This window comes from Festucalex cinctus, chromosome 2 (genome assembly GCF_051991245.1).
Source record: "Festucalex cinctus isolate MCC-2025b chromosome 2, RoL_Fcin_1.0, whole genome shotgun sequence".
Lineage (NCBI taxonomy): Eukaryota > Metazoa > Chordata > Actinopteri > Syngnathiformes > Syngnathidae > Festucalex > Festucalex cinctus.
The window spans coordinates 24,229,032-24,244,647 of NC_135412.1; the positions used below are offsets into that span (position 1 = coordinate 24,229,032).

Below are 15,616 nucleotides of genomic sequence, written 5' to 3' on the forward strand. Positions count from 1 at the left end.
ATGAGCATCCCAACAATGTTTAATTTGGTAAACCACAAATTAGCAGCTCAAAACCACATATGCCAATTTAGATTCCATGTTGTTCCGTTCTCTGTGAATAACAGCATCCGGTGGTTGTAGCTCCGAGAGTGGGGAGACCACACTGAGAAACGCAGTTTAAATGAGTCACACAACAGTCGTGACTCATGCCACATATTTTTTTTTTCTTTCGTTCTTTCTTTTGTGTCTTTCTTTATTGATCCAAAAAACAGCATGTTGTTGCCTCTAAACGTCTGGTCAGCGGAACCAAAACGCCGGGTTCTTGTTTCACGTCGGAAGTAAATACGCACCGGGCGGTTAAACGCAACGCACAAGCTGCTGCAATAAGCGAGTTTATCATTGTTAATATTTGCATACTAGCATGTAATATAGTATACGGTATTTGTCCTGTTTATTTTTTATTCATTTTCCGTTAAGATGTTTGCAAAATCGTTTCGAGTTAAATCCAACGTTGTAATGAAGGGATCCGACAGGTGAGTGACAGCGACAGACTGTGCTTTTTGCTAAATCTCAATAGCCAACCTTGTCTTTTTTTTTGTCCACTAAAAGAATAAAAAAAATCCCGTCTACCAGCCACCGACATTAATAAATGCATGTTCTGTAGCTGATAGTGAAACAACGTGAAACAACATGCTTTAGTTCGACGTTTTCCCAATATCTCAAGTCAAAAATATGGAACACTCTAGGGGAACTGCAGCTATGTTCAACAGCCAATCAGTTTATTATATATATATATATATATATATATATTAGAGGTGGGAATCTTGGGGCACCTCACGATTCGATTGCGATTACGATTCAGAGGCTACGATTCGATTATAAAACGATTATTGATTTCCCCCCAGGCAGCAGAAAAAAAACAATGTATTTTGGTGCTTTTAATGTTTCGTACATTAGTTACAAAAATAGTACAAAAGTCCTCTCAGGCCTAAATAAACTACTATTTCAGTATCAAGTTAACAGTTCAAAACAGTAAATAAAATACTCAAGTCCTCATTCTGTAACAACAGCTTTTAAGTATATTCAGTCTTCAACAGAATAAAACATAGCATTGAGCAAAAATATATTATTTTTATCCACTCAAAAGTGCACTGAGATATAAATGAAAGACAATGTGAACTACTACTTCAATACAAATGCCTAAAAAAAAAAAAAGTGCTTTCCTGCTTTTTAAGTTGTGTAAAGATGAACATGTAAACATTAAAGTTTCTCAGAGGTACAAAAAAAAAAAACCTCAAGTGCTTTTCTGCTTTTTAACTTGTGTAAACATGAACGTGTAAACATTAAAGGGATCGTTCGGCTTTTTTAACATGAATCTCAATTTGATCCTCACCTCCCGTGTGTGCGATCAGCACTGACTTCTTTCTGACAGCGTTCGGTGACACGCGTTCATGTTCGACGTTGGACGAGAGGAAAATAGTCCAGCAAGCTGGCTGGGGTCTCGGAAATAAAGCCTTTTTCTTCTAAAAACTATTTGTTTTCAAAAGCGTGATACATTTCCACCACAATACTCTTTTCTGAATAAAGTCAGACGCCATTACCGCCAGCCACTACTTTTCTGTTCGTTCGTTCGTATCACTGCGCGGCGCCCTGTAGAACGCTAACCGACGCACTGCAGCCAGCTAGCTGATACTTCCGCCTGAAGTTGTTTGCCTTTTCGGAGCAGGTCTGATCTGACGAAGAGGTGGGTTGGTCAGCTCAGCCATGCTTGTTGTTGTTTTGAATGTCGAGGCGTGAGTTGTGGATGTGTACTCTCGGTCCGTCCCATTAAGCGTCCCGAAGACCGCGAGCGCTACTGCGTTTCAGTTCCGCGTACTTTCCGCTCCGGTCCACTTTTAGTTTCGGTTCCCTTGGCATATTTATATAATCGGAATTTGGACTTTTGTGAATCGTTCTCGATTGTTCCACGGCCGAATCGTGAATAATCTAAGAATCGGAAATTTTGCACACCTCTAATATATATATATATATATACATACATACATACATACATATATGTGTGTATATACATATATGTGTGTATATAAATGAAATATTTTGGAGATATGGAGAAGAGGAGAGGCTGGTTAAGCACATAATTGGAATAAGCTATAACAACAATTACTATATGTTACTGATGATGTACATACATAGATAAGGATATAATAATGCAGAGTAGAAATACTGATGAAAATAAGGGTTACGTTGTATTATTTTTAGTAAAATAAACATAGGAAGTATATTGATGGGTTAGTGATTGAAAATTAAAATACTATGGAAAACTACATACTGGTAGATAAATACGGCATTGCACAATGTATTTTAAATTAGAATATTGTATTTTGTATTTTATGTATAGATCAATATGAATATTCTTAAATACTGAAATAAATTGATAATTAAATAAGGGTATGGGGGTAGGAATAGATGAGAATAATTATATACTTCTTCCTACTCCTTTTCGAGCATGTGTAAGCAGGTATGATATCGCAGATTTTGCATTGATTGATCTAACTTAACTTTAGCTTTTTTTTTTCTTTTTTTTTACTTCATATTTTATTGGTTTAATTTAGCATTTTTTTTCCTTTTCACTAGTTAATTTATTCTTATTTGTATGCAATATGCACGTTCAAAATAAATTAGCAATAATAATAAAAACTGCTGTAGTCTGCTAATTGTTTTTTTATTACTCTAAGCAAACATATTTGCTTTTGAATACCCTACTTAATGTATATGTATCTGGCTTGAAGTGAATTGTATACTACTGGATTCTCTCACCCAAATAACATTGCATTTTAATTTAGGAGGAAGCTGAAGGCTGACATAGCAGCAGCCTTCCCTTGTCTGTCTTCTGATGAATTAACAGAGCTGGTCCCGAACAAAGAGGATTTCAGTGTTGTGAAGATCTATGCGCACAAGGGAGACGCTGTGACATTATATGTTGGTCATAAGAACCCGCTCTTCTTTGAAGTGAACAAACAACTTTATCCTACAGGTGATTAAAAGTCGACAACGTCAAACCGACGAAATGCTCATTTATGAAATTCAAACGTGCATTTTCATATTGCAATAGTGTATATGCTTTGGCACTACCCTGCTGCCCTGCCGACGTTCAGGACGTGGCCCCCTGTTCTTCACAAGTTGATCGGAGGAGCTGGTAAGCGTCTTTTTGAACAGCTGGAAAATATTTTTTACATTTGATTCGAATGATCAAAAAGTTGCATCCATTGAATAACTTCCCGTCTACAGATCTGATGCTTCCTGGTGTGGTAGTGCCTTCCAGTGGACTCCCAGACGTAAAACAGGGGGACGCCTGCGCTGTTACGCTTGTTAATAATAAGTATGCTTTTTTTTTTTTTAATTACTGTTTTTTTTCTTCATAGACATATACATATTGAACAGAACTCTCTGTAATGATTCCAGAGCTCCTGTGGCAATTGGCACCGCTGTAGTCTCGAATGCAGAAATGCTCAGCGCGGGCATGAAAGGAAGAGGAGTGTGCGTTTTGCACACGTACATGGATCATCTCTGGTGAGTGGCTTTCTTCCGCAAGCCACAGACGGCTTCAATGAGCGCTGTGTTACTGCAGGAATAATCTGTCCACAGTGGGCACAGATAATTAATTGGCATGAAATGTTTTCGTCAACATGTTATCGGTTGCACTTGATGTACCTCCCTCCTTTTTTTTATTTATTTTTTTTCTTCTTTTTTTTATCAGTGATAGCGTTGCTGATAGATATGTTTGGTTAACATGGGATAACAGCAGTTTCAGAGCAATGTGATTATATTAGGAATATTCAGGCAGCATTATCAGTCAGTGATTAAGTATCACGAGATATTTCAATTGTAGTGATAGCTTATATTGATTCTAAATTCGATTTGATTCAGTCATTTAATTTAATTTGGGAAGCAACTGACCGGGATTTGGATATGGAAGGTCGATCAACTTTGTACCAAGCAAATCGAATACCATTCGCCATTCGCCATTTAGTGTCCTTGCTGAATGATGGTCAGGCTCTTCAATTGTTTTCTTTTTCTAGCCTCTTTTTCCATCATCATCTTCTTTTTCTATTTTCTTCTGCTTCATTCTTCTTTTTCTATCTTCTTCTGTTTCATTCTTCTTCTTTTTCTCTTCTTTTTCATTCTTCTTTTTCTACCTTCTGATTCATTCTTCTTCTTCTGCTTCTGCTTCATTCTTCTTCTTCTTCTTCTGCTTTATTCTTCTTTTCTTCTGCTTCATTCCTCTTTTCTTCTGCTTCATTCCTCTTTTCTTCTGCTTCATTCTTCTTCTTCTGCGTCATTCTTCTTCTGCTTCATTCTTTTCTTCAGCTTCATTCTTCTTCATTCTTCATTCCTCTTCTTTTTCTTCTTCTTCTTCTTCATTCTTCTTCTATTTTCACCATCATCATCATCTCCATTCTTCTTCTATCTTCACTATCATCATCTTCTTCATCATCATCATCATCATAACCATCTTCTTTTTCTTCATCATCATCATCTTCTTCATCATCATCTTCTTCTTCTTCCTCATCATCTTCTTCTTCTTCTATCTTCTTCTGGTCATTAAAAATGTACTACCGCCACCCACTGGTCTAAATGTCAGAATGAATGAAATTATTTTGTAGAGTTGAGCACCCTTAATAAATAAATGTAAAAAAACAAAAGCTTATATTTAGGCAGTGCTCAAGGTGCGTTACATTCTCTATATTCATTAGTCATGATCAACAAATGACCAAAGTAGAGAGATCAGTCATTTCTGCACTTATTTGAAGGGAGATTTTTTTTTTCTAGTGCCGTCAAAGTTAAAGCGTTAACTAATTAATTAATCACAAAAATTTATTGCATTAATCATGTGTTAACGCAGATGAATTACACTGTTCATTTTGACTGCATATGATCCTTTAGCTGACAGCAGATGGTTACGTTAAAGGTAGCACAGGTTGTGTTTAAGCAGTAAACATAACTACATGCATTAAAGGGATAGTTCAGATTTTTTGACACGAATTTCTATTTCATCCTCACCTTCAGTGTGTGCGATCAGTACTGACTTACCCCTGATAGCGTTCTGTGACACGATTTCTGGTCCGGTGTTGGACGAGAGGAAAATAGTCCAGCAAGTTGGCTGGGGCCAACTAAATAAAGCATTTTCTTCTAAAAACAATTTGTGTTCAAAAGAGTGATACATTTCCATTTAAAAAAAAAAAAACTCCCTCCAGAAAAAAAGTCAGATTCCATTACCGCCAGGCACTTTTTTTCTGTTCGTTCGTATCACTGCGCATCACCCTGTAGACAGCTGATAGACGCGCTGCAGACAGCTGATAGTCGCGCCTTCCGCCGTCGAAAAGACAAACAACTTGTAGATTGGTGCGCGTCTATCAGCTGCATGCGGGGCGCCGCGCAGCGATACGAATGAACAGAAAAATAGTGCCCGGCGGTAATGAAGTCTGACTTTTTTTCCGGAGGGAGTTTTGTATGTAAATGTATCACTCTTTTGAACACAAATTGTTTTTAGAAGAAAAACGCTTTATTTAGGTGGCCCCAGCCAACTTGCCGGACTATTTTCTTCTCGTCCAACACCGGACCAGAACTCGTGTCACAGAACGCATTCAGGGGTAAGTCAGTGATGATCACACACACTGGAGGTGATAATGAAATGGAGATTAATGTCAAAAAATCCGAACTATCCCTTTAAAGTAAAGCATTTAATAAATGTTGGCGTATGACACTCAGAATAGTTGTTCATGTCAAACTATTTGGATAATTTTTTTTCCCATTTGAAATTATGCAAGTAATTAACTGATGAGAAAAAGAGGAGGATGAGCGCATGCTGTGGATAAAATGTTTTGAAGACGTCCTCATAACATTAAATGTAGAAAAATTAACAAAATTTAAAGTTGGCGGGCAAAAAAAATATTGATTAAAAAAGCCTTTTTAATTACGCGATAAATTGTGATTAATCAAAATTCTAAGATGTGATTAATCTGATTAAAAAAAAAAAAAAAGTTTGACAGCTGTATTTTCACAATTTAAATAGATTGACAGGTGTCTTAGCCATGTGCCTGTCTATTTCTAGTCCCGTTGAAATTAGCCTGCTTTTTAAGGGGACAGGGTTCGTTCACCTTGCCTCATGTACTAGCTAGCTACTGGGCTGTCTTTAGGGCGGCGCTATAGTGTTGCACTTGTGGAAGCGGAGCCCAGAAGAAAATAAAAAAGTTTTCACTTGTGGATGCCACACACCTCATACACTCTACTTGGTTGAGTTGTCAATTGGAGATGTGGATCTATGTATGTGGTGGATGCATCTGACCCGGGTTGACCCATTATGCCTAAAAATTATAATTGGGATTATTTATTATTTGATCAGTTTTGTAATCACCATTATTAATCACAATTAGTTGTCATGTTAGGGTAAACATCTGTGTTTTTATTACATTACCTTTCAACAAACAACATACGGTATTTTCAGTCCAAAATACAACTTTAAGTGAATAGATTTTCATTTGAATTTATTCAATAATCCAAAATTTATCAGAGGCTAGCTAACTTTGTGCTATAATCTTGTTTTTTGTCCCCTGCCCGGAATCTGACACCAGTCTAGGATCCCTTTTCCAATTTTTTTTTTTTTTGTGCTGTACTTTGTTTTTCTCGACATGAGCCACTCTCATAAGACTCTCCCGCTGCAGGGTGCTCTTGTTTGTTATTTGGGCAGCTTAATGAAGCCTTAAGACATTGGTGGTTGTCTGACTACTGGTTGAGAAAGTGCATGATTTGATGTGCAGCAGAGCCAAGCCCACATTTTAAAGGAAAATATCAGGAACAATTTGGTCAATTCATTTGTGACAGCCAAAATTGTATGAATTGTACATCTGCTACATCGCCATATGCAAATGTACCCCTGGACCGTGACGGTACTCTTTCTGACTGCGGAGTCCTTGAAAATGACTGATCTTAATCATGATACACAAACTGGTTAGTTCTTTAACATTCTATTCAATTTTGTTATTATTCTGTTAAGTTAAATATAACCGTAATATTTTTCTTAAATTACAATTACAATTTTCTTAAGTAAGGCTGGAAGGGATTAACGTCAATTCAATTCATTCAAGAAAGTTTGAGATAAGAGTGTTTTGAGTTACAAGCATAGTCACAGTACCAATTAAACTCTTATCTCAGGGCACCACTGTGTAAGTTTGCTTTTCATATGTCTACTTAGGGCTATGCAATTCATTGAAATTCAATTACAATTTCATGTATTACACTCCACAATTATCAAATTGGCATCATCATAAACAAAAATAAAAGATTAAAACTCATTCACTGGCAGCCATTTTCACAGAAGCAGTCCCCTTCACTCCTTCACGCTGTTTTACTGAATTTGGACTGATTTTGCAAGGCCCACAGAATATTGTGTTCTATTGCTATAAAAACATGGAACCTACCAACAGAAAGAGTAGAGTCTCTTCTTTCATCAGGAAAAAAAAGTATATTTTTATCTGTTTCCGGTTTGCAGCAATTATCATTAGAATATAGCTAAGTTTAATCATTATTCACAAATCTATTTAGAATTGTGAATGATTGAGCTTTTTTTCAACATGGCCCTGGTTGATCTCCTTTGCTCTGCTGCCACCTGCTGGCCGTTTTTGTGATTACTACCATTGCTTCACCCATTCTTTGTGGTTGAGAGGCTGTATCAAAACCGTCTGTATACTCTAGCATAAAAAAAAAAAAAACATTAAAAAAAACAAAACAAAACGTATAAATACGTCTTTGGGACATTAAACATTTAAAATAGAACGTATTTATACTTTTTGGGACCAAATAAGTTGTTAAATTCATATATTTGCATCTTCTTTTAAATTTTCAAATGACTATTTTAATTAATCTTGTTTGGTCCAAAAGGAACTTGCGTAATTATAGTGTTTCAAACAAATGTAATTGTCTTCATATTTTTTACGTTTAAACATTTTCTTGTTTTTTACCAAAAAACAAATGGTTGTCCTAATCGTGATTTCAATGATTACCAAATGAATTGTGATTAATAATGTTTTCTTCATAATGTCCACTTTATTTTTTGTTTTTCAGGGCTTTTGGAGAAAAGTCCTGTCCTCCCACTTTACCAGATGAGGAGGGGGAAGCTGAGGATGTGAATGGTGACAAATGTGTGACTGATGAGCAAGAAGAAAGTGGGGAAGATGAGGAGGAGGAGGAGGAAGGTGAGCAGAGTGCAGTGCAAGAGCAGCAAGCAAGCGAGCCGGTCAAAGGTCAAGCCTGCCCTGCTGTGGCTGAGCAAGACGAAGGGGTAGTTGAAAAGGGTGACGAGGAAAGGGAGGAGGACCAAGAAGATCAAAAGTCACCACAAGGTACAAGATTTAGGCCATCTTCATACAAACACATTGTGCACACTCATCACAAACTGTATCGAAACTTTGAACTGGTACGGAAAAGTTTTGTCCGGTGAATAGAAAAAGTCAGCACACCCCAACCAGTCACTTTCAAACTTTGTTAAACATCTGCTTTATTTGCGTCTGATTTACCCTAAATATAGTTCTAGTAGGCTTTTCCTTTTTTTTTTTTTTTGCATCTTTGTAGAAACCTGAATGTTTTGTGCTGAGTGTTATTTGGAAGTGTTCAAAATTTGCTGCACTGGGCTTGACGTACATTGCAATACGCTTACGTCAACTATGTGCGGGAAGTGGGCAGTCGAGGCAAGCTCTGTGCCGATTACGCCGCACCAGCTAACTAGCATTGAGCTTCAATTGGCACTAGTGCGCGACTAAACACAAAAGCAGAGTCGCTCCAAAGTTGATAATCACCTCCGTTGTGGCAAATAAGCTAGACTTGTTGTATCGTTCTCACGACCGGACGATTAGCACAAGACAAAGAGGCCGTGCTAATTGCTAAGCTAATCGAAGATTGACATGTAGGAGTGTGACGATATATCGATATCGTGATAAATTGTGAGGCTTTGTCTCCCAATCGATACGCCTACGCAAGTATCGCGATATTTGTAGTCAATATACAGCCACTATAAACAGCTCCATTGTTCATGACTTATTGAGCAATTACTTGGAGGGCCGCTAGGGGGAGCACCTCATAAGAGTGGCGGGGAAATGTACGGAAGTCTTCAGGCGAAGAACACTCATGAGCTTACTTTTACTTGTGGAAGACATTTTATCTGTCCAGCAACTGACACAGTTTTACATATGTTTCCATGAAAAATGTGTTTTATATCTTAAATTTTAAAGTTTTAATACATTTTATGTTTCGACTTTTTGAAACACAATTTCTGATTTAATATTTAAGTAATTTTATTTCTTTACTTTTGCAGTGTTACACAAAGAATTGTGTCACAGTTTATAAAATGAAACAAATGACTAACTGACTGACATGTTGCATGACAATAGTGTTTAAGAAAGACACAAATTTGTTGACAGAAAGTGGTCTCTGTTAAGAAGACATTTGTATTTGATTAAAAACCGCAGTTACAAAATAACAGAGGTGGACACTTCCATCTCTCTGTCCATAGGCTACAATAAATGTTCTCAAAATTACTTGACAGTAGATCCTTTTTTTTTTTTTTTTTTTTTTTAAATCTCTTTCAGCTTTTCTAAAGGACTAATTTGTTATATTCGGAATGTGTAGAGACAAGATCATATGAAATGAGTTATGATGATCAAGTGCTACGTCCTTGTTTTTACCTCCACCAGGCAGAAAGCATGTATTCAGTTTAGCTTGTTACATGTAGAAAACCGTAAACGCAGTACCAGCGAATGTGTTTTCTGCTTGGCTTTGTCACTCGCTGTCAAGTTGTTTGTTTTAGAACGGAAGCGCACGGTTCATTGACCTCTACGACGTAGTTTTTCCATTTGTCTGTTGGAATTTACACCGCAACATGTAACCCCACACCATTTGTTGCATTCCTTAGTAATCAACTTAACTCAAAAGTGTGGAGCGTGGCACAATCAGAGGAGAAAAGGATTGTTTTGAAAATAACTGTTTAAAATTGCAGTTTTGGAAAACCACCATTGTGGTTATTTCTGCCAAGTGACGTGAGTTTGTAAAAAAAATAATAATAATACCACCTACATGTGTAACATCGTCTTCGTCTTGATCTTCTGTGTCATTTATTGGTATTGTGATAATAGCAACATGCTTTTGATGTGGCGCTGTGGTTTTTGCCACAAGCGCTCGTCCTTTGATGTGCCTCAGCTTCACAGGAACCAAGATTCCATTCAAATTCCTAAATTTCAGACAGTAATTGGTTGCAGGAGGCATGCAGCGATCACGTATGCAGAGCCCTTTCATGAGCGCATGATGGTGCGATGTGGTGAAAGGGGAAAATAGTTAAGTGTGTGTGACCCCGGCCGTCATTTGTTTTCACAGAGGTCATGGATACTTTACTTTGGCAGTGCTTTCTCCTGGCTCTCAAGAGCAAGGTGAAGAAAGCAGAGCTCCCTCTACTGACAAGCACTTTTCTCCGCAACCACATGGTCTCCTGCTGGTAACCGAGTCAGACGTTAGTCACAAAGCGTTCAAGAGGAATTCAGTGATTTACTCAAAACATTCTGTTTTTGTTTTTTCCCTTCAGCCCCAGCGGAAAACAACTAGATATCAAAAAATCCAGCTATAAAAAGGTACATGTGAATGAATGTCATGTTTGAATCCCGCAAATTTCTTTCAACGCGTGTTAATTTTATCTGCCATTTTTTTATTTAATCTCAGTTTTAGTCCAGTTTCAATCACGCTTGTTAGTTTATATCATAGTTAGTCAACCTCATCCTGTTTTTTTATTTAGTCCATTTTTAGTCGACTATAAAGGTAGCATTTTAGTTTTTATTTTAGTCCAAGAAAACATTTTATTCATCTGGTTTTAGTCAACAAAAACTGTCGACGTTTTAGTCAAGACAATCATTTAACCCCTGCATATTTTTTTTTTGTCAGCAGATTATGTTGAACATTTCGGATCTTAAGCTATTTCACATCAAATTTTCTCTCATCTTTTTGATGAAAAACAACTTGACACACAATTACAGTATATCAATAAGTGGCTAACATGGCTCCATGCTATGAGCTAGTAAGTTAGCCAGCATTAGTTAGCGATCGGATTAACATTGTTGTTGGAACATTATACCCGTTGGATTAATGTTATGTTAACTGTTATGTAACTATAATTTACTGGGAAAAAAAAACAAAACTTTTTTTAACCTCCTGTCTGTCCCATGTGTTTGTGCATGTTGCACTAGCTGCAGATTTGAAAGTGGGTGTGTCATTGAGTGTCACATGACAGTGTCACAGACGTGACGGATTAGCATAGACAAGATTTTACAAAAATCAGATAATTTGTCTCGTTTTTCTTCATGAACTAAAATGTCCATAGATTTTAGTCCACTTTTTATTAAGTGAAGTACATTTTCGTCTCGTCTTCATTAGTCAATGAAAATGCAAACTGATTTAGTCCCACTTATTGTTTATTAATGAGGATTTTATGCTGCATTCGAGGCTGGTCGGAAGAGGGACATTTCCGAGTTCAAACCAGGAAGTGTGTACGGGAACGCCCCCTTGAACTCAGAAATTTCACTTGTGAAGTCGGGGAAAAAAAAGGGCCCCGACTTCACCAACAGACTACAAGTGACGTCACTCTACAATGGCGACCACAGACCGTGAATGGTAAAACACAATTTACTTGAGTATAAAACTAGATAGCTTTTTTCATTCATAAATATTCAACATAACTTCACGTAACGCAACGTACGTGACAGTATCTCCCGGTAGGAAATTATATTGTGAACTACTGAACTGTACGGAATGCTTATGAAATTAGATACAAACAATAAATGAGAAAAAAATTATGAGAAGGTAAGTTTGCTGGAGGTCAAAATCAGTGTTTAAGAACCAAAATAAAAAGCAATTTACCACTATCCGCCATTTTGGTTGTTTACTTTCGCCTCGGGCGAACTTCCGACCATCCTCAAATGCAGCATTAGTCTAGTCTTAGTCTGGCGAAAAATGTGTGTTGGCGATATTATTTGTGTTTAATTTTTGCTGACGAAATTAACTCTACTTTCAACTTGAATCTTCAAACAGCTTTCCAAGTTCCTGCAAGTCATGCAGCAGCAGCACAGCATCGTACGCGTGAAAGAGCTGACGAAGGGCGTGGAGAGCATCGTAGAGGTGGACTGGAAAAGTCCAGAGTGAGCTCGGCCTCTACAGATTCATTCAAAAGTGAAAATCACCACAGTTCTCATTTGTTCCCTCTACATGTGTCACATGCAGACTACGCTTCCGTGTCCCCGAGGAGACGTGCATGGAAGCGCTTCCACTGGGAGAAACGCCGTACCATCCTCCTGAGATCACCACTTTATACTTGGTGTCAGCTCGACTGCAGCCTCTTTTTCAGGATGCAAGCAAAAGGTGTGTGTGCGTGTACTCCCGAGCGTGAGCCATAATGAAACATGTTCCTGCGAATTCTAGACGCTTGTGAGTCAGGAATCATCCACATGTTTCATATTTCCTTGAATTAGACTTCCACTCCGCCTGGGCGGCACTGTGGTAGACCTTAAAGCAACACGTAAGACTTATGAAAAACTAACCAGCTTTTCTGCAAAATGGTTCATTTCAACTCCTCCCTGAAAAAATTGCCAATTTATGTTGAGCAATTATGATTTTATAGCGCATTTTTATGAATATTTTTGCGTTACGTACTGTATCGGACATTTTGGACAGTCACGTGATCTTCGTGATGTATCGCGTGCGTAAAATACACATTGAATGACATGGAATGAATGACAACAACGAAACTCACGAGGAATAGGGTTGATCTCGAATGGTGTCACGTTTTCCTCATTAATATGCATGGAACAACTTAAACGGTTGACATGCGGAGATCTCAAAGTGAGCAGAAAGAAAGCAGTTTTCAGGTGAAAGGTAAGATTAACTGTATGATCATTGCTGACACTCCGGTGCGGTCTTGGTAGCTGCTACTCTCATGTTGGCCGCAAATATTCACGTAAAGGAAACACATTAAAGTCACAATTTTCATTGGAAGATTTTAGGCCTACCTTTGGGCTGTTACTTCTGTTTAGTTACTGTTGGTAAAGCGGCATGGTGACACAGTGACTGCACACATCACTGAGCAACTAGCATGTTGTTGTGGGCTCACAAATACTGCGAGAATTCAAGAAAGCAAAGCAAAGAAAGTTATATAGCGCTGATATTTTATATTAATTTTCACATCGAAGCAGCAGTGGCTTCCGTAGGTGAACTTGAGGTCTTTCTGGTGTATTTACAATTTACCATGATGTAGCTAACATGTTGTAGCAGGCAGCTAGCAAGGCTAACGCTGATAAACAGACGATAAACATAGCTGCAGTCGCTAATATTGGTCTGGATTTTCAGCTGCTGGCCCATTTCCACTGACAAAATGTAGAAAGCACTTTTAGGTGTCTTCTGTGACATTTTTCACATAAATCCCTTCCGTTTACATGCTTGAAGCCAGTGCAGACCAATGTTCCCTCTAGGGGTGTTAAAAAAAAATCGATTCGCCAATATATTGCGATATTACATCGCGCAATTCTCGAATTGATCCAATAGGCGGCCGAATCGATTTTTAAATATCCATTTTTGATGGAAAAATATTCACCAAAACGCCTTTGGGTTCACACCTTAAGCATGGAGGAATGTTATATTAATGGAACATTAAGCCTTAATATTTTATTTTAATGCTGTTCAAACATGAAACAGATTACAACCTGTATAAGACGAGTTTCAGATAAATACATAATACATTTTCATACAAATCTTACACTGTACAAGTTTACTGATTAGTATTTACTAAATTTAAATAAAATAATTGCAACAATCGACTTGTAAATTCGTATCGGGATTAATCAGTATGGAATCGAATCGTGACCTATGAATCGTGATACGAATCGAATCGTCAGGTACTAGGCAATTCACACCCCTAGTTCCCTCTAAGCTGCGCGCGTGCGCAATCGCGCAGTGCTCTTACAACCTCAGCACACAGCAAATGTCTTTCAGCGCAGTAAAAAAAAAAATCCTAACCTGCAGCTGTATTTACTGTTTGTATTTTTTATATTAACTTCCTATAAACAAATTAAAACTTGATATAGTACGTGTGGTTAATGGAATGGGAAAGAAAAATGTGACAAAAAAGCTTAAATGCAAGGGGAACAGCCATGTCGTGTTGTGGGACGGAGCGGCTCTGTCCAAAGTGAACGGGCATCACGTCACTACAGTGACGCCAGCCGGCGCGTGTACCACACACATAACAGGACACCATTCCCACTTCACTTTTAATAGCAGTTTGTCTGCGCACACAGTTGTTCTACTGCAGTTTCAAGCATGCATACATGATACAAACACTCAACACTGACGAGACTGCGCGGCATAGTTTACGAGCCTCTTCAATGAGGCTCTTCATGCATTTCAGAAATGTTCACGTTTTAATAAATTACGTTTTCCGTTATTTTTGAGTGGACGATGTGAGCCCATATTTATAAAAATTGTTTTGAGACTTTATTATGCCTAAAATAACCAGTAATTAAAAACAATTAACAAACAGGGCTGAATCTGATCGTCAGACACATGATGTACAAGTGGTTTGAATGTTTTTTTGGAACATACATACATACATCATGTAATTTATGATCTCAGGTTTTGGACAGGTGTAATACTGGTTTGGCTGCCATGTGCATGTCTAATGTTGTCAAGAGCTTACTGTACATAAATGGACTCAGTTGGGTTTACATTTCACAGCCAATTTTGTCCTGATGGCCTTTGCGTTCATTTAATTGTTCATTGTCCTGACAACATGATGCGGACAAGTCTTTGAATAACCCTCACAGATATAGCTTATAAGAGAAAATTTATGTATGCATTAATTTAAAAACAATGAAATGTGCATTGCAGTCTTGTCTTGCCAACATCGCAACACAGTCACATAGCGGCAGACACCAAAGCAGCAGAGGTTTGTTGTAACTATAATACGTTTGTTAAGGATATTTAAGGTAAAATAGTAAGTCAGTTCACAAGTTTGGACTCGCACTAATACACTCGCCTCAGTCGCCTGCCTGTGCAGTGCTCCATTTCTTGTCCAAACTCAACTGGCCACGCCCACGCGCAGAGCGCTGTTCTAAAAATAGTAGTTTGGGGGTAATTGTGAACTGCCCTATTATCGTGTCCCACGGCGGACATCAAAGGTCGAATTACGCCTTACAACAAAGAAGCACTTCTTCAAAAGCAGAACAGCCATGTAGGACGCGTCAAAGATTTGTTGCCAACCGAAAGCCGGATGAAACTGGCAGAGGCAGCCGCCGGTGAGTCGAAGTGGACGGTAAACATCCGGGTGACTTTTACTCTGCTAAGCTAAGCTACATGTCGTGTGCTAAGCACGCTTTAGCCCACATTAGGAGTGGCCACCCCCCACCACCCCAACCTCACACGGAATGACATGAAGTGCTGAGGATTTACTCTGATCAGGATTGGCGCAGTATTTGGGATCGAAGACAGTCTTTCTTGCCCATTATGTCAGCAAACTCCCATTGAAATGAGCGAAGATGGCTTCCGGTTTACGTACGGG

The 15,616-nt window shown here is 38.2% G+C and overlaps 1 protein-coding gene across 1 annotated transcript in view; it reads left to right on the top strand.

Moving 5' to 3' along the window:
• Positions 1 to 316: 316 nt before the first annotated feature.
• eif2d (eukaryotic translation initiation factor 2D) overlaps positions 317 to 15,616 on the top strand; it is a 29,521-nt gene continuing 14,221 nt past the window's right edge. The window contains exons 1-10 of the mRNA XM_077515352.1: positions 317 to 512; positions 2,823 to 3,013; positions 3,092 to 3,175; positions 3,268 to 3,358; positions 3,442 to 3,549; positions 8,101 to 8,378; positions 10,402 to 10,519; positions 10,607 to 10,652; positions 12,103 to 12,209; positions 12,292 to 12,429. Of these exons, the coding sequence (XP_077371478.1) occupies positions 457 to 512; positions 2,823 to 3,013; positions 3,092 to 3,175; positions 3,268 to 3,358; positions 3,442 to 3,549; positions 8,101 to 8,378; positions 10,402 to 10,519; positions 10,607 to 10,652; positions 12,103 to 12,209; positions 12,292 to 12,429 (1,217 nt within the window). The 5' untranslated portion in view covers positions 317 to 456. The remainder of the gene's footprint in view (positions 513 to 2,822; positions 3,014 to 3,091; positions 3,176 to 3,267; positions 3,359 to 3,441; positions 3,550 to 8,100; positions 8,379 to 10,401; positions 10,520 to 10,606; positions 10,653 to 12,102; positions 12,210 to 12,291; positions 12,430 to 15,616) is intronic.